General features: G+C 35.9%; 1 protein-coding gene across 13 annotated transcripts in view; it reads right to left on the reverse strand.

The window, feature by feature from the left end:
- SMG7 (SMG7 nonsense mediated mRNA decay factor) overlaps nt 1–19,647 on the reverse strand; it is a 73,469-nt gene that overhangs the window by 12,710 nt on the left and 41,112 nt on the right. For all 13 annotated transcript variants that reach the window (XM_082401260.1, XM_082401258.1, XM_082401259.1 and 10 more), the window contains 9 exons: nt 13,698–13,869; nt 12,036–12,107; nt 11,023–11,173; nt 10,503–10,638; nt 6,492–6,654; nt 5,986–6,142; nt 3,160–3,230; nt 1,511–1,571; nt 234–353 (listed from right to left, as the gene is read on the reverse strand). In XM_082401260.1, coding sequence (XP_082257386.1) covers nt 234–353; nt 1,511–1,571; nt 3,160–3,230; nt 5,986–6,142; nt 6,492–6,654; nt 10,503–10,638; nt 11,023–11,173; nt 12,036–12,107; nt 13,698–13,869 — 1,103 coding nt within the window. The remainder of the gene's footprint in view (nt 1–233; nt 354–1,510; nt 1,572–3,159; nt 3,231–5,985; nt 6,143–6,491; nt 6,655–10,502; nt 10,639–11,022; nt 11,174–12,035; nt 12,108–13,697; nt 13,870–19,647) is intronic.

Consider the following 19,647-nt stretch of genomic DNA (forward strand, 5'->3'; position numbering starts at 1 on the left):
GATGTTTATAAATTGGAGAAAAAGCTCATGATAAACAGTGGCAACAAGGCAAACTCCTCTAAAATAGGCAGTGTAATGAGAGAAGAGAGGTTAAATAAAGAGATACGTATGATCACTAGGGTCATAGTTTGATGCTGTGTTACCAACATTTTGACTTAAGAGTTTACAATCAATAGCATTATACCAAGTCTAAAACTCATGTGGGGGCTGTGTGTGTATCCGATGAGGAATACCTTGGCTGATTATCTGCGATCCATTTGCCTATAGAGATCAAGCGCTGCTGTCGTATTTGTCTTTGCTGACCCTCTTTGTCTCCTGTAATACCCTGGTGGCCTTTGGAAAAATCCAAGTTCCTAAAATTGATATAAGCAAATTATAGAAAATTAAACCTAATGAACTGCAATGGCTTCAGATTTTTCCATACAGGTTAGCTATTTAATGTAAGCAACTGCATTGGTTTAAATTTATTTATGCTCTCAAAGACTGTAAATACAATGAAACAAAGTAGAAAAGACAATATGCAAAATTCACTATATTAATGTGGTATTTTTACTTATATTTCACTTTCTCACGGAGGAGCTCAAATAAATCACCATCTTTTATTAGGAAAGATTCTTTTATCATAAGAATAAAGTTTTCATTAACACTAACCTTGCATTATAAGTAACTTACTTCAAATGACCATGGCAATGCTAAGGGTCTCTGAAATGCCTATTCTAACAAATAGTATTAATCTATCCACTTTAAGGTGGCCCAATCTAAATCAGAAAAAATGTATACATATCATAAAGTACATAGAGCAAAGAACTAACTGACATTAGAAAGGTAAGTCAACCTAAAAAATAAGGATTTTTCAGATCTCTCATTAAGCTATCTTTAAAAAAAAAAAAAAAGAAGCAGCATCTAAGAATTGCTAGGCAGTAGGTCAGATACTAAGGATACAAAGATAAATGAGAAATAGTCCCTACCTTAAGGAACAAATAATTATGATTTAATCTGAAGAAATAAAAGCTAAACAAAGAATAAGAGAAGCATAATAAAGAAGGGTTAGTTTCTTCTGATAAGCTTTGAAAAGGTTTCACAGAGTTAAGTGATACCTGAGCTGGACCTTGGACAGGTATGGTTAAGTGCTAACAGGTTGGTAAGGGAAGGGCAAAAGAGGAAGTGGGAATGTTCTAGGCATAGCATGAACAAAGTTTTGGAGGAATAAATATACAGAGCTATTCAAGTACAGGACATAGTGTATGTATAATATGTGTAAGTACTGGAGGGGAGGAAGGTGAAAGTGGCAGGAAATATGACTGAAAAACTAAGCATTTGGACATTAAGCTAAAAAAGATATTATAACAACTGGGGATGGGTAAATTGAAGTTTTTGTATTAGTAATGGGACATCATCAAGCCTGTACTTTAAAAATATAATTGCTGAAGCAGAATAGAATGGACAATATAGGGAAGTTGATTAGGAAGCTTTTTTATACTCTAGGTAAACAGTGATAAAAGCCATCTACCTGAAAGAAGGTCTCAAAGCCAAGAATCCTTGTAACTCAAACTCCTCTGGAAGTGGTGTAGCTACAGAAGGGCAGAAAACAAGATTTGTAAATACCTTAATTAAAATACTTTCATTCAGCAGGATATTACTTCTTAAATTAAAAAAAAAAAAGTATTTTTTAGACAGAAAGAAACTATAATGCTCACAGTTCTCTGCTCTTCTTTATAGTAATCTTGATAGAATAACTTACCTGTCAAACCCCTGCATGTTGCCTTTGGGCCCTAGACATTGTCCTAATACTCACCTACTACTCATTGTTGAGGAGGATGGGTACAATGGACTTTTTTTCCCCCTAGCAGCATTAAAAATTCAAAGCCTCAGATCCATTAATCACAATGTTTAGATTATCTCCTTGTTAACTCAAAGTATTGAATACCAACAATGACATAACTTGGGAGCTTGTAAGAAATACAGAATCTTGGGCATTATCCCAAACCTACTGAGTCATAAACTGCATTTTAACAAGATCCCAGGTGATTCATTTGCAAATATGATGCTTGAGGGGCACTGATGTAATGGAAGAAAAATAATCAGAAAGGAGTCAACTACGGATTGTTCAGTGCAGGATTATTTATAATGGGGAAATTTTTTAAGCAAATGGACAATGATAAAATAAATTATGGCAGAGCCACAGGACGGAATATTAAGCAGCCTGTAAAAATCATGTTCCAAAATGTTTAAATGACAAAGGAAAAGGCTAACAATGTAGTGTTAAATTATAAAGCAGGTACAAAGTTGTATCTGATATCAATCACACGCAGGTTGTGTGTATGTACACATAAGTAAAGGCCTCAAAGAAAATACACTATCATGTGAATAGTACAGAAAGTATCTCTGTATGAGAGAATTAAGGGTGACTTGTGTTATGTTTGTATGTCCCAAATGTTCTATGATAAGCAAGTATTACTTTGACAGACTAATGTTGTTCACATTAGTTCCTTAAAAAAACCTACTAAGAATGAGGAGGAAAGGAAGATGGAAAGAATCTGAAGGTACTACACTCTCTGGGCTCCTATGCAAATGTAGCTAAACAGGAGAATAAGCTGCTGAGAGAACTGGAAGAACATTACCTCTATTTCCACCCACTTAATCAATACAGAGCTCAAAGTCACTTCTGAGTTACTGCATTTAAAGTCAAACACTTGGGCTTCCCTGGTGGCGCAGTGGTTGAGAATCTGCCTGCCAATGCAGGGGACATGGGTTCGAGCCCTGGTCCGGGAAGATCCCACATGCCGCGGAGCAACTGGGCCCGTGAGCCACAGCTACTGAGCCTGCGCGTCTGGAGCCTGTGCTCCGCAACAAGAGAGGCCATGATAATGAGAGGCCCGCGCACCGCGATGAAGAGTGGCCCCCGCTTGCCGCAACTGGAGAAAGCCCTCGCACAGAAACGAAGACCCAACGCAGCCATAAATAATAAATAAATAAATAAATAAATAAATAAATAATAAAAAGAAACGTCAATCTTTAAAAAAAAAAAAAAAACTTTAAAAAATAAATAAATAAATAAAGTCAAACACTTAAGAACAAAACCCTGTTTTTCTCTGGCCTTAAGCCGACTATTAGTGATGGAGAACAATGTCAGCGACACAAGGTTAAGGTAGCCCTTACCATTAGTACTTGAAAGATCCTCTTCATGGGGATGGAAACTATTCAGAAGAGAAATTAGCCAAGGCCAAATGCTGTAAATTAAACAGATAGTTCAGACTTTATTTTTGCATGAAAAACCAGAACACTAATAAGCCATGAAAGTGTTACCTACAGGACCGTGACTATGTATTTTTCCCTTGCTTCAGCATTTTAAAGGCTGTATGATTTCCTAAAACATATTTCCAAATGTGTCAAGATAAGATACACCAAAAGGGCCAAATTTCCATGACAGAGACCTACTACTGCAGATCCGTTTCCCAGGCTCCTAATTTAACAATTAGCAAAATTAATTTGTCAGTTTTAAACATTGATATTTACTGAGAAAACTTTGACCAGAGAAATAGCACATTATGTTTTTATAGTTTTCACATACATTATCAGTTGTGGAACCCATTACTAGTTTTTAATCTGTGATGGGGGTGTGGTTACATCATAGTCAAATCACATTCTCTGTTCAAAGTGATGACTATGCCTTTTTATGATACAACAAAATCCACACATTGTTGTAATATCCTTACCTCTGTTTCCTAATACAAAGTTTTTGCCAAAGTTTGCAAAATATTAAAAAATATTCTTAATATTTAGTTAAAATATTAAAAATAATCACGATCTACTGAAGGTAACATTAAGGTTTCTTGAAATATTTAACAACCAATGTTGGTGAAAAGTGTGTTTTAAAAAAAGAAAGCCCAAGGTTAGTTGCCCAGGATAGAGAAATTGGATGTACATCACCACATCACAGAAAAAACCTGGAAGTTGACAACTATTTCTGACAGTTGTACACTTTAAAATATGGGAATATGCTGCTTAAAAAAATATAAATGAATAATATAGAAAAAAAATATAATGAAATAAACACTGAAGAATAAATGTCTGCTACAAGTCTTTGGGGATGTAACGAATTATGAGACAGTTGAAAAAGAAGATTAATAACCTAAAAAAGAATGTTAGACTAGAACAACAATATCTTTATGCAACAAATATAAGATCTCAAGAAACAGACTACAGAAGAAGAGTGTGAGAAATGACTTAATGATATATTGCTTTACCCCACTGTGGGTTACTTAAGTTTAACTTTGCTTTCTACAAAGGAAAAAAATACATCACTATTTCATGCATTTGTTAGCTTAAGATAACATGCTCTCAAAAAAAGTACGGAAGAAAACAAGTTCTAGAAATTGTGAAGGCCCAAAAGCAAGAAACTGAAGGTTATTTGAATATATATAAAACTTTGAGTTCACAAAGAGGAATTGTTTTTTTCATCATTTAAAAGATATAAATGAAGATTATTACACCTTGATATATCAGACGTATAAGGAAAATCTTCAGTTTTAGAGAAATACCCCACACTAGCTTAAAATGAGTAGTAACATAATTTAAGACAGAATGAAATACCTGCAAGGCCATAATTCTAAAGATCCCAACAAATCTAAGAGAAGGAATGGGGAAGAGAAAATGATAGGGAAGAAAAAGGAAAAAAGTTTGTAAATAAACTATTCCTTCTGGCTGAATATCCTTTGCAACGATAAGAAATGGGAATGCACCGGGAGTTCCCTGGTGGTCTAGTGGTTAGGACTCGGCGCATGGCCCGGGTTCAGTCCCTGGTCAGGGAACTGAGATCCTGCAAGCTGCGTGGCATGGCCAAAATAAAATTAAAAAGAGAAAGGAAAAAAAAAAAAAAAAAAAAAGAAATAGGAATGCACAGAATGGGCCTAAAAGATCACTGTACAGGACAAAAAACCGAATAAAAATATCAAAGCTTCTTTCACAGCATTACTGATACAAGTTACTGAACCAAACACAAGTTCTAAAGTACACATGGGATGGAAAAATGTATACCTCTGGTCGAGAAATGAAAATCTGGTGTAAGAAAGCAATGTCTAAAAATATGTATGACTTACTAATACCTACATTGGCACAGAAAGGAGATGTGTAGTATGCTGTACTATGTTGCTAAACTCTATTCATGACAATGTCAAAAATGAAGGCGCTTAAAGTCAGGTTTGAGGGGAAAAGAGGAAAGAAAAGTATGCAGTAAGAGGGATCACAGGGTCTTAAACGTGGCTTGGACATTTTCTAGGTTGTGACCTTGGTCAATGTGTAGATACTGGGCCACAAAGCAGATATTTCAGAGATTCTCCTAATATCCACCATCAAAATATGCAGGGGAGGAACTTCCCACTCACTGCAAAGCCTTACTGGAAATAGTTATTCCTATAATCAAAGGTAAACTGAAAGCTTTCATTTGTCACTGTAAAATGAATAGTTCCTAAGAACTGTCAGAATTATTCTGGGTAGAAATTACAGAGAAAATAGTGAGAGCCAAAATAACTTCCAATCTTCTATGCTTAAAACAAATATAACTCAAATTGGGTGTTACTAAAAGGCAACAAACAGCTTATATGTACAGAAAAGAATGGAAGAAGTAAAAATCTCTTCCCTTCAACTCCTAAGCATAAAATTGGGGCATATTATAATGAATAAGAAACAAACTGATTTTATTTCTATTTCATTTTGAAATGTGAAAAATGCCTTTTCCCCAGGATGGCAACCAGGAACAGGGGGAGCACACAGGGAGTCAGAAATCCTTAAGATTGTGCCTCACATGAAGAATTCAAACAAACAAATAAAAAGCATACAAAGAAGTCTTCAGTTCAATTTCTAGAGAGTAGGTGGAAAATACAAAGTCTTCCATTATTCCAATACTGTTTTAGAAGGCAGTTTCTACATATCTGAATATCAAACAAACAAAGCACACAAGCTAACATGAAACTCCGAGACACTTACTACTGTCTTTCATCCACCACTGCCTCCTGAAAGACCCGGGGTCTGAGTCTCAGCCAGTCCATGGAGACCTTGACTGCAGGTAGGGGATAGGCATTGTAGGATTCCTCCTGAGACTTGTTCTGGAGAGGACACTTGCACAGGATGCCAAGAAAAGACACTTAAAGAAAAAATGTGTTCAGAGAGCATAAGATATTTGAAATTGTGTACCAGTCCAAATTAAAATATTATTATGAGCTTCCTGCTGTATCCTACTTAATACTTAAATATCTTACAGCTTCTTTCTAAAAAGGCATTTTCTTTCCTATGTTAAAAATGTTATAGATACAGTTGATGAGGGGGTGTCAGCAGATAAAAGGACAGAACTTAGGGTTTAGGCCTCCTGATTCAATATTAAGAAATGTAGGACACTTTTTAGTGTTACTAATGCTTTGTTATAATGATGAAAATGCCTAAGATCATGCTTTCCAAAGAAGATGGCACAGAAAGTTAAATGATTTAATACTCACTAAAGAGGGCCAGCAACTGTGTCCAACACAGCTGCTCATCTTGGCTATAACTATGCTGTTCCGTTTCATTGCTAAAGTCACGAAGGTGATGAAGTTGAAACAGGTTAATGACAGTGACGTGAACTAACTGCTGAGAGTTGAAAGCTTTTTGGAATAGCAGCCTCTGTAAAAGAAGACAGGAATATTGAATATATTATCAAGAACAGAAGCCATCTGTGACACAAGAATTAAACTGGCAGTCTGCATTTAAAGCCACAAAGGTAACATTTATAGATGAGTATTTTAATTGAGTCTGACATGGTCTGATGTTTCTCATGTTGACTTTCTGCCGTGAAAGGATTAAACCCAGACACCACAGAGCTGTTTGAGCTGTTTTTTTTTTTTAACAATACTTTTTTCCATGAGAAACTATACATATATATATATTTTATAATTTTTTAAAATACATTTATTTATTTATTTATGGCTGTATTGGGTCTTTGTTGCTGCGCGCGGGCTTTCTCTAGTTGCGGTGAGTGGGGGCTACTCTTCATTGCAGTGCATGGGCTTCCCATCGTGGTGGCTTCTCTTGTTGCGGAGCACGGGCTCCACAACGTACAGGCTCAGTAGTTGCAGCACGTGTGCTTAGCTGTCCTGAGGCATGTGGGATCTTAGTTCCCCGACAAGGGATTGAACCCACGTCCCCTGCATTGGAAGGCGGATTCTTAACCACTGGACCACCAGGGAAGTCCCAAAAGAAACTTATTTATAAATGAGATATATAGCAAGAACATATCTGGAACACAGGGTAAATGATAAACTAAAGCAATCATTAACAAGTGTTATAGGCGCTTCAACAAATTATTACACTTACATTTTCCCCTATTAGAAAAGCATGGTCTTCATAATCGGATTTCTTTTACTTAATAACTAGGTGTTCACAGTGACCTGCTAATCAGCACTATACGGACAAATTCACCTACATGCTCTCAGTTATAGCCTTAACTTCATCACCCTTCTACCTTAATATCTACAGTAATTTAGATTACTCCCATATAAAATATTTTTCAAACACAAGTTCCTAACAAAGTTGATAGCTATTAGAGATGATACCTGGCTTTGCCCTACACTTTAGCATAGCCAAGTACTCTCCCTCCCCAGGGAAAATTTTTGGAGAAAGTGGGCGATTCACTGTCACTAGCCTTATGGTGGGAAACAGAAAACTACTTACAGTTCTACCAGCAGTGACAAGAGATCCTACCATCTCAGAAATTTACAGCTGCCTTTGTCTAGCCTATTCTGAGATTTTTTTTTTTTTACATAGTTAAAGAATCTGAAATATCCAGAATAAGTTCTATAATTCTACTAATAAGACCTTTCACGTTATCATTGGAAAAAAATACAATTCTACTTTTCTTTAACTCTGTTCTCCCTCTCATCTCTCTCAGTTTCCTTGTCATCTGCCTTTCCAGTATATACATCAAGAATGCTCACTCCTTTTCTAAAGATATCGACCATTTTTCTTTCCTTTACTCTGAATGTCCTGAAATGCTATCTCTTCTCCAGAGTTCTCCCACAAAACTTCTCCTTCAATCTCTACATCCAACCTTACAGATCAGCTGATCATTTACAGAAATGCATAATACTGGCATGAGAATATTAATTTGTATTTTTCAAAAAGCATTTTTTCCTGTAAGTATAGTTTACAGCAATGTATCCCTTGTATCTATAAATCCACTGGCATTTCTTTTAGAAGGTGATGTCCTACCGAACAAATCCTAGCCCTTTAAAAACATTTTTCTAGTGTATGCACAGAAACATTACAGCATATGAGTGCAGCCTAGTACTAGCAAATGATAATGTAAGTTCATGAACACACAGACTTTGTCTTGTTCTCCCCGGTCTATCTCTAAGAGCTTCAGAAAAGTACACAGTAGACAGTAGGTACTCAAACACTTAGTGAAGGAATAACCCAGACCTTTAGAAGTAAATATGTAAATATGCAGTTGTAATTTCATAACATTTGGATTGTATTTTAGTAAACAGAGGAGTTCCCTGGGAACAAAATCAAACCGGAACTGACTTTTTGTTCCTCAAAGACACTTTCAACAGCAGTTGAGGAATATACTGAACTAAATACCATTAAGAAACAGCACACATTTAACAGATAGGAATAGCCTTGTATCTCAATTCCTAAATCCCAGGCCTTAAGTCCTTCAATGAACCTCAAGTTGGTACACGTTTCTGCTTAGTAGCTAAAGACTTGCTAGTTAGACAGATACACCGATGTTTACATGTGGATAATACTAATTATCTATAAAGGCTTTAGAAACACTTACTCAACTATGCTAAAATTTCACTCCAACAATGTTCTTCTGACATTTCGGTACTGGGTGAGGTTTAAAATAGATCTGCCTCATACTATGTTTAACTTCAGAGTGTTGGAATGATATTTCAGAGTGTATTTTAGCAATTGTCCACATACACCCACCAGAACTTCACAATCAGAAATATATCTGAAGAGAGTATTAGTATTTGAGGTTGAACCAAATACAAAACTGACTAGATTTTATACAAGAATAACTTACATAAAGAAGATCTCACTAAGGTAGGTCCCCCCTTCCTCCCCATTTAGGGAGTATATCTTTCACAGAACCAGAACTGGAAGCAAGATCAAAACGCCATCTGGTCCAACTCCCTGCTAGTTAATGGGACTGCACCTAAACCATCCAAGAAAGATGGCTGTCAATCCGACTTTTAAGCTCTCAAAAGAGAGACCCCCTCAGTAATCCCCTACAGTCTCTATTTAAATTTTAAGATTTTATTTCTGACCTCAGGAAGACAAAGGTGTGTTATTTTAAAATAATCCTTCATATAACTGAAAACTTATAATGAAACTATTTAGCCTTGTTTGTTCTTTCTAGGCTGAAGAGCCTAGGGCTTTAAGAAGTTGGTTGTTTCTTTCATGTACCCAACTCTATAAATCATGGGCTAAATTTAAATAGGTCACTAAGAGAGCAAAGAACAGAAGGGGACTCTAGAAGCTTATTTTAAAACAAACTATGTCTATTATAGTTATTTAGTATGATCTCTTACGCATAAAAAGTATCAACTAAAAATGATTATCTGTAAAAACTATTTCACCCTGACTATATTTGGCTAAAATATTATCTCAACTGTCTAAATTCAACAATCTCTGGAATGTGAAACTTTTATAATACTTATAAAACTGTAAAGTAGTTACAGACAATTCCCCAAGTGTATAGATACTCAGAAGTAACCAAGAAATATAAAATGTTCTTTGAGACTGTCTTGTTTACTGTTGATTCTAGTGACTAAAACAGTGACTGATATATACTAGTCAAATATTTGTTGAATAAATGAACTAAAAATAAAATTAATGCTAATACTTAATTTTGACTCCTCCAATATTATATAAATTATACTACATTTAAACTGCTAATTTAATATACTAATAAAAAATTATTTTCATATACATAAATAGAACAAAGGTTACTTAATTTTACCTCCTTATACAAATTAGTACAACATATTCCTGTTGAATGAAACTCTCATTACATTCCTTCAATCAACCACAAACTCTGATAGATCAAAGTGCAAGGAGAACAATGCGCTCGGTTTGCAGAATGGGATTACTATCTATGAAGTAGGTAACAGAATCATATCTAAATACAGAAACCATCAAATGTAGGACTTCCAAAACTGAGAAAAGAAAGGTGCTTGGTCTGAGAAGGAAGGAGGAAAAATTGTTTTTTCCCACTATGATATTTTCTGCCAAATGGTATTTTCAGCTACTTAGTGAAAACACTGCTGCTGTATTTCTTTATATAGACAGCACCTCAGTTTAAACTGAAAGAATGCTGTATGCAAGAATTTCACATGCTTTAAATTTAGTTTTTATCAACAGTTTGCAATTAAGTAATGACATAAAAAGCGGGAGTAAGCCTCCTCCAAATCTTACGCTTCCTCATTTAGACAAGACAAAAAATTCTCTATTTAAAAAAATCTAACCTTAAACTGTTCTTCCAATTTCTCTCGAAGAGGGCTCAACTTTTCCAAGCTCTTACTCAGGTACACATGACCGTGGAACTTAATAAAGGCCTTGATGAAGTCAGAAACACCCCATTTGGTTTTCACCTCATCCCGGCTGAAACGAAAGAAAAACTTCCATGAATCTTAAGCAACAAAATGGCTAAAACCTCTTACAGGAGACTTCGATTTGCAAAAACACATTATTTGAGCACCTGTGACTCAAGGAGAGGGTTTGGCATCTGACTGACTTTTCAACTGCAACATACTCAGATGGGTCAGTACTCAGCAGCCTGTACGCCTCCACTGGGAACAAATCAGAGGCTGACTGGCTGAAATTCAGTGATGACTACATGCAAAACTATTGTAATGTATATGTTTAGAAATTAGGCAAGCCTAAGAGAAGAGAAGCATAGGTAACTGGCCATTATTTCTTACATGCCCAAATTTGAGGGGTGAAGGCTACCAGGTTACTAAGTCCTCTTGGAAAAGTCAACCCTACCTTTCCAGTGCTTTAGAAAGTGCTTTTTGTAGATTAGTAGAGGCAGCTGGGAAAGGGAACTTCACAGCAATGCTTCTGCAGTAGTAGAAAATTGTGGTCAGATGGTCTCCTTTGGAAGAAGCTAAGATAGCCAACTGATTGTAAGGCTGACCTGGAGGAGAAAGTTAAGATTCTAAAGCAACCCAAAATGCATGAAGTCTTGCTATCAGAACATAGAAGGTCAGTTTTTAAATATTTATATTAACAACGGGGAGTATTTCATGAAGTAAATCTCATGACTACCTCATTAAAAATGGCATAATGTAAAACAGCACACTTCAGCTATGGTACATATTATATTTAGGTTGAAAAGTCACATAATTAGGATGAAGAGCACAATAAGTTCAAATGAGACTTCAGAAAGGGCTAGACAATAAATATTTTTGGCTCTGTGGATCTAAAAGTCTCTATCACGACTACTCAACTCTGCCATTATAGTGGGAAAGCAGCCACAGACAACATGAAATAATGTGTCCAACTGCCATCCCTGCCTTCAAGCGGCTCCTTTAGAATTGAAAGGACTTTCAATGTGGCTTAACAAGAATGTAGATCACCAAACACCTACAGTAATTTAATTCAAGAATCACTGCTAATGCCTATCTTGGGAGCCATCAGAAGACAAAAGCATTATCTTTTAGTAATAAGAGATAATTTTTCTAGGAGGGAAATGATAGTATTAAAAAGAAAATTATTCTATAAGTAATAAAGCAAGCCAGAGTTGTTGAAACAATTTTAGATCACATTAGGAGATATTCTATTTATATTGCTTTACTGACAATCGTAATATTAGTTTAAAAAATTTATTTCCAGTTACAGAGAATGTACAGTTAAAAGGAAAAATATAATAATCAATACCAAAACTCAACATTTTTTGGTTTCTTAACACTTGAAAGATGAGCCTTGAACTATTTACCATTTTTCTATATCTAGAGTAAAGTGTCATAATCAACCACAAGTTGACATGGCCCACTCACCATTAGAGGGGACAAGCTGAGCCGCATGCCTGTAGTAGGACTCTGCCTGGCTGGTCTGGTTTCTGTATCGAGCTGAGAGGAGGAAAAAGAAAGTTTAGTTTAAAAACAAACGAACAAACAAACAGATAAAACAAGCATTAGGGTAATATTTCCAAAACAGCTATAGTTTAACAATTTAAAATTAATAAACACATTAAAATTAAATTAAGATGATTAAAGACAGAAAATATTTTAAAACAAATTAACTATAGGATTATGTGTGAAGTGTCTATCCGGCCTTCCCTAGTTGGGACATTCAGCATGTAACCAACTTTAAAGCTTACCTAGCCCCCTTTTTCAGGTCCTCCAGTGTCATGCATCACCAGCTCCCACTATGGACTATGCTGGTGACCTGGAGCCGGCCCACAAGAAGGGGTGAGTTATATGGCACTTAAAAACAAAACAAAACAAAAAACACTATACAATATGATCTGAAATTTATGTATTTCTTCAATATCTTATAAAGTGATTTTGAAAAATGCTTCATACCGGACTTCCCTGGTGGCGCAGTGGTTAAGAGTCCACCTGCCAATGCAGGGGACACGGGTTCGAGCCCTGGTCCAGGAAGATCCCACATGCCGCGGAGCAACTAAGCCTGTGCACCACAACTACTGAGCCTGCGCTCTAGAGCCCGCGAGCCACAACTACTGAGCCCGTGTGCCACAACTACTGAAGCCTGCGCGCCTAGAGCCTGAGCTCTGCAACAAGAGAAGCCACCGCAATGTGAAGCCCGTGCACCGCAACAAAGAGTAGCCCCTGCTCGCCACAACTAGAGAAAGCCCGCGTGCAGCAACGAAGACCCAATGCAGCCAAAAATAAACAAATAAATTTTCTTGAAAAAGAAAAAAGAAAAATACCTCATACCTATTGCAATATTATTTATGTGTGTGCAAAGAATACATTGAAAGCAAAACCAATCTAAATATACTACTCACTGAATCTCCCTGTAGAAATTTTAGTGCTTACTTTGATGTGACCTCTCATGGAGTCAATGATTTATGACATCAAGAAATCTAAAATCTTTGAACTTAAAGCAGTAATGCTCTCCATTCCTTGTTATTTGAGGACAGCCAAAACATAATCCTATAGTTAATTTGTTTTACAACCCTTTTAGGTCACCTTAAAGGAATGAACAAGAATAAATAAGTTATATAACATTCCCAGATAAAATATATAAAATGGAAATACAAATCTAACTGTAAAGAGGAAACAATTAAAAATGAGCTTTTAATGTACTGGTAGGAAGAAAAAAAGGCAATCTAAGCTTCAGAATGACTAATTTTTATAAACCCCACAATTCCAAAGGAGTACAGACTTTAGAAAATATTATGGCACCACTTTGAAAAATTTAGCTTTGATTACATTTTTGCTACTTTATTATTTGCCTACATCTGCATAAAGTCTGAATAAAATTTAAATCTGAACATGAAAGTTACTTCCTTCAAGATCCTTTGCCAATCCCAAAGCATTCCGAAAATCTAGGTTCCTTAAAATACATTTTATAGTTTCCTCTTATGACAATCTAAGTTGTGTGTGTATTTTTAAAGGAAAATAATTTCTTTCTGTGACTACTCCAAAGAAAAGCATGAATGCATTATCAATTCCTTCACACCAATGGCTCACCAATGTCTCCAAGGTGGACGAGGCAGTGCTGGCAGATATAGGAACAGGAGCTAGACTGTGGCTTCACTATGGCGCTGGTATGCGTCTGTTTATTGCTGATAATTCCCAATTGGGAAGACTTCACACGGCATGGTAAATCTACATTAAACACTGTACACAGTTCTTGTAATAACTAAAAGGAGAACATAAGCAAGATTTAGTATTGAGTCAGAACTGGTAAGTCAGAAGTGCTCTAACAGTAAAGTTTCCATGTGTAACTAATATCACATACTTCTGACACCTGAGATAGGATAACCTTTCATAGGATAACTAGTAACATTCATTACAAATCACATCTTTTGACTTCTCAAGTATTAGAGCAATCCAGGATGTACATCTAAAAGGAAAAGCAGCATTAAAAATAGGACCACTTAAGGAGGGTATTCAGACTCATTCAGCAAGCAACTCCATGAAATTATCTATCTATCTATCTATCTATCTATCTATCTATCTATCTATCTATCTATCTTCTTTTCCTCTTAGAAACACACAAAACCCATTTAACACTGGTGGTTGGTCACAAATTTGACTTAAATACAAACCAACATATTTGGCAGACTTCAGGAGTTTCTTGAGACTTATTTTGTTAAGCCCAAGGTCAACTTGTGCCTTTGCATACACAAAAGATCTCATGGTACTACAGATCTGGAAGGAACTTCCGATATTATGTAGAACACCCACTCTTTCTTCCTTTCTTCTCTAGTCTTATGGTATGAGGGTTCCTCTTCCCAGTCAGAGATAATTTCTCTGCCTGAGCATGCTATTTCATTCTTCTCTGCCTCCTGCCTGTCATCCTCTCATTTTTTAAATCTACTTTCAACTTCTCAAGCTTCTTTGCTGTGGCCTATAAAGTGTTGCCCACGAAAAATAAACAATAAGTATTATTATAAAAAAAAAAACACAACACACAGAACAAAAGCACTTTCCCTTGACTCTAGATTTCTCCTTTAGCAGCCTTCTAATGTCTCTTCTTCTCAACCAAATTCCTTCAAAAGAGTCCACGTGTCATATCTACTTTCTCAATTCCTGTTCACTCCTTAGTCTATTATGATCTGACTTCCACACAACCCCTTCTCTCCCCATTCCAACATCCACAAACCACTCTATTGAAACTGTTGTCTGTATGACAACTGGTTATAAATAAGCAAATACAATGGACATTTTCTAGTCATCATCTTACTGGATCTCTCTGCTACATTTAAAACAGTTGATGTTATGGTTGATCACTGAGCTTTTCTAGTTCTTTTTATCTTGCCAATCATTTCTTTTCAGTGTCCTTCATTCAAAGGCTTTTCTCCTCCCACCTTAATCCCCTCAAGGGTTTCATTCTTGGCCCCCACACAGCTCTACACTTTCTATTCTCATTCATTCAAGTATTTACTTACAAATGTAATCATTCACATATTTGGTTACTGTATCACACACCATGGTAAGCAATAGAGACACAGAGATGAGTAAAAAAAACTCTGTGTCCTTAAACAGTTCATAGCTAAATGAGCAAGACAGGTATATAAAGTAGGGAGGAAACAGCAGGAGAGAGGAGGAAGGGAGGGAAAGATACGAAACATGACAGCATAAGCCAACAGAATATTCTTCATTTATAATAAACTTCACTCCCTGGGTTATTTGATACATTTGTCTCACTTTCTCCTTGTGATAAACTGGTAGCAATACAGTATGTAGATACGAAGCTCCATTTTTTAGATGAGGATATGAAAACAAAAATATCGAGTCATTTGACTAAGGTTACAGAATTAGAAATATCTTGATTCTATCACCACTCTAATATGTGCAGAATTCACAATACAAAATAAAACACCTTGAGCACCCAACTCAGAAGGATATAAAATGTCCCACCGTTTTCCTAAGATAAAAACCACCTCCATAACCAAATAAAAAATCCTGTATTCCCTTCTCATGAAGCATAGCAATTATCTACATCTTTACTTATACCTGTACATTTCTAATGGGCAAGAAATTTGCTGACATAAAACTGAGTAAACAAAATTAGTGCCCAGAATGGCTAGAGTCTGGAAATATAAAAAAGCAAGAACTACAAGAAAGGAACAAAAAATGGAAGAAACCCAGAAACAGATGACTGTGGAAGATGGCAAGAAGAAACATAACACAGCATAAAGAACTGAGTTCAACAGGTACTTAAAGAACAGACTGGAAAATTAGGCAAGGTTGAATATCTATCAAAAAGAAAAAAGAAAGTTCATGAAAAGTAAATCAAGCATGGTTGAAACTTCATGTGCATGTCTTATAGTAAAATTTTTGCCAGAACCCAGGAGTTGTAGGTAGAGATACCAGAAAAGTTCCTCCTGGTTCAGGATTCCAGGTGAGAGAGCGCTAGTTTAGAGGCAGAAACGAAGTGGAACTAAAGAAGAGAAACATATGTTTAATAAGTTGAACAAAACTATATTTGGCAATTATTCTGTGAAAACTCTTTTATACTATTAGCTCTTCACTCTACACTAAGAACTGAGAACTAACTATGAAGATATAGAATACCACCTTTTAACTTACTATAGAAACTTAATGATAATGCTTTCTTTTTGGCTCCCATTTTCTTAGAATAAGAACTACTCTACTGTTCTATTCTTTGATGTTTAAAAAAAAAACCCATACTGCATGATGTTACATCTTTACTTCGATTGGGAGTTTGGTTCTGGCTCGAGGCATCATGCTTTATTTTATTTATTTATTTAATTTTTATTGGAGTATAGCTGCTTTACAATGTTGTGATAGTTTCTGCTATACAGCAAAGTGAATCAGTTATATGTACACACATATCCACTCTTTCTTAGATTTCCTTTCCATTTAAGTCACCACAGATCACTGATAGAGTTCCCTGTGCTATATAGTAGGTATTCATTAGTTATCTCTTTTATACATAGTAGTGTATATATGTCAATCCCAATCTCCCAATTCGTCCCCCTTGAACCATGCTTTAAATAGTTAACAAAATATCTAAGTCAAAATCATCTTCGCAGGATAATCATGTATCAGTCTCTTGTCAATCCACTCCACTCAGATTTCTATCTCAAGCACTCTACTGAAGTCACATTTCATCAAATCCAAGATACCATAAATTATAAGATGAACTATTATTTCCATAACATTGAGGGGAAAAAAAAACAATGCCAATTAAATGGTGACTGACCACCTTTTGTAAACTTATCCCCATTTCAGAGGTGTTAAAATATGAAAAATGTTTTAGAAATGAAGAAATATGGTATTCATTAATTTCACCAATGACTTCCATATTGTCAAATCTAACTGATCACTTTTAAATCACCTTACTTGACTTCTCTGTAGCACTCAACAGAGTTGATCACCCCTTCCTCTTGTTGAAATGCTTTTCTCTCTGGCTTCCAAGGCACCACTCTGACTTTCTTCTATTGCAATGTGGCTCTTCCTGTGCCAAACCTGTTCCCACCTAGTCCCATGGGTTTCAATGCCAAACACTAATGTCTAAGTCAAGGTTCTTTATTGTAATAATAAATTTTACTCTGGCCCTGCCCTTTTCACTGAGCTCCAAGCTTACCTAATTACCTATTTGACCCCTCCTCTCAAACAGGCATCTCTCTAATGTAACATGGATAGAGCTGCCTTCTCCTCAGTGTTCCCTATCTCAGTAAATGGTATAACCAGCCAGCTAGCTGCTCAATCTGATAACTCAAGTCATCTTTGACTCTTCCCTTACCCGATTCTACACATCCAATCCAAACCATCAGGAAGTTCTACTGGCTATACTTCAAAAATCCCTTAATAACCTTCCATTACTACAGCAGCATGCTAACTACCTTCCATTCCTGACCTGCTAATTCATTCTCCACAGAACGTCCAAGGTAATCTTTTAAAAATGCAAATTTTATCATGGTATTCCCTTGCCTACTTTCCAATGGCTTGCAACTACACTTAAGATTAAAATTCAAAACTCATCTTAGTCTATAAGGCTGTACAATGATTTGGACTTGGTGTACTTCCCCAATATGGTAGCTTAATCTGCACTGCATGTCATCAAAAACGATGTATGAACATTACTGTTCACAACATCATTAACTGTTTCAATTATCAAGCCAAAATAACAACAACAACAAAAAAATGCAAGCAACAAGTCCTATTAATGTTGATATCTGAAAAAAAGTTTATTGCTGCTCATTCTACAACTGTTGTGATCACTCAACCACTGCCTATGGAATGCAGTGGGGAAAGATCAATGCTTGCTTATTATAAAAATTTCAAAAAATAAATTTCAAAATTAGATTATATATTTTTCTTTATAAAACAACATTTTGAGACATTTGAATGATTTTATTATTGACTTGCTTATAAAGTGTTTTTGCAAATAACATGCCCCCTCAACAAAAATGATGATTCTTGCTTTACTTGTCTGGATTTATCAATGTCCAATCAAACCCTTGGAAATGTGTTACATGTATATCACATCATAAAAAAAAGGTTAAGAATCATTTTTCAAGATAACAAGCAAGTCTGTGTAACGGCTAATATAAAAACGTATTGCAGAAAGTGGATGCTCTCCCTCTACCTCCACCAGGGCCGCCTGCAGCAAGTCCCTACTACCCCTCCCTACTTCAGTTGTGTTCACAGTTTAAATTTCTACTACATGAGGGAAGGAAGCGATTTAAGCTGGAGATGAGACTGGAGTTTTAAAACTGGACTATGTTTAAAAACCTAAGAGCAATCAGAACAGTCAGAAATCTGTCCAAGATGTTATGACGGGAATCTGGAATTCAACAAAGCATAGTTGAAAGTAGTGAAGTGGAGGTGGGGGGTGGGATACCATTTCTGTCAATACCCCACAGAGCTAAGACTATTCAATTAACATGTAGAGTCAAACGTACACATAATTCTACATCATGATTTTCACTTAATAATAACACAATTTCATCTTAAAAAAAAAATCTTCATAAATAGGACCTAATTAAACTTAAAAGCTTTCACAGAGCAAAGGAAACAGTCAACAAAACGAAAAGACAACCTAGTGAATGGGAGAAAATATTTGCAAGTGATATGACTGATAAGGGGTTAATATCCAAAATAATATATAAACAGCTCATACAACTTAATATCAAAAAACAACCAGATTAAAAAATGGGCAGAAGACCTGAATAGACATTTTTCCAAAGAAGACATACAGATGACCAACAGGCACACGAAAAGAGGCTCAACATCGCTAATCATCAGAGAAATGCAAATTAAAACTACAATGAGGTATCACCTCACACCTGTCAGAATGGCTATCATCAGAAAGACCACAAATAACAAACGCTGGTGAAGATGTGGAGAAAAGGGAGCCCCCATACACTGTTGGTAGAAATGTAAATTGGTGCAGCCACTGTGGAAAATAGTATGGAAGTTTCTCAAAAAAATAAAAACAGATCTACCATAGGACCCAGCAATTCCACTCCTGGGCATAAATCCAAAAAAAATGAAAACACTAATTCAAAAAGATACATGCACCCCAATGTTCACAGTAGCATTATACACAACTGCCAAGATATGGAAGAAACCTAACTGTCCATCAACAGATGAATGGATAAAGAAGATGTGGTGTGTGGCGGTGTGTGTGTGTGTGTGTGTGTGTGTCCCCACATACATACATATACAATGAAATACTACTCAGCTATAAAAAAGAATGAAATTTTGCCACTTGCAACAACACAGATGGACCTGGAGGATATCACGTTAAATGAAATAAGTCAGGCAGAGAAAGACAAATGCTGCATGTTATCACTTATATGTGGAATCTAAAAAAACAACAAAGCAGTGAATATAACAAAAAAGAAACAGACTCACAGATATAGAGAACAAACTAGTGGTTACCAGCTAGGAGAGGAAAGGGAGAGGGGCAAGATAGGGGTAGGGGATGAAGAGGTACAAA

Source organism: Balaenoptera borealis (genome assembly GCF_965194805.1).
Source record: "Balaenoptera borealis genome assembly, chromosome: 1".
Classification (NCBI taxonomy): Eukaryota; Metazoa; Chordata; class Mammalia; order Artiodactyla; family Balaenopteridae; genus Balaenoptera; species Balaenoptera borealis.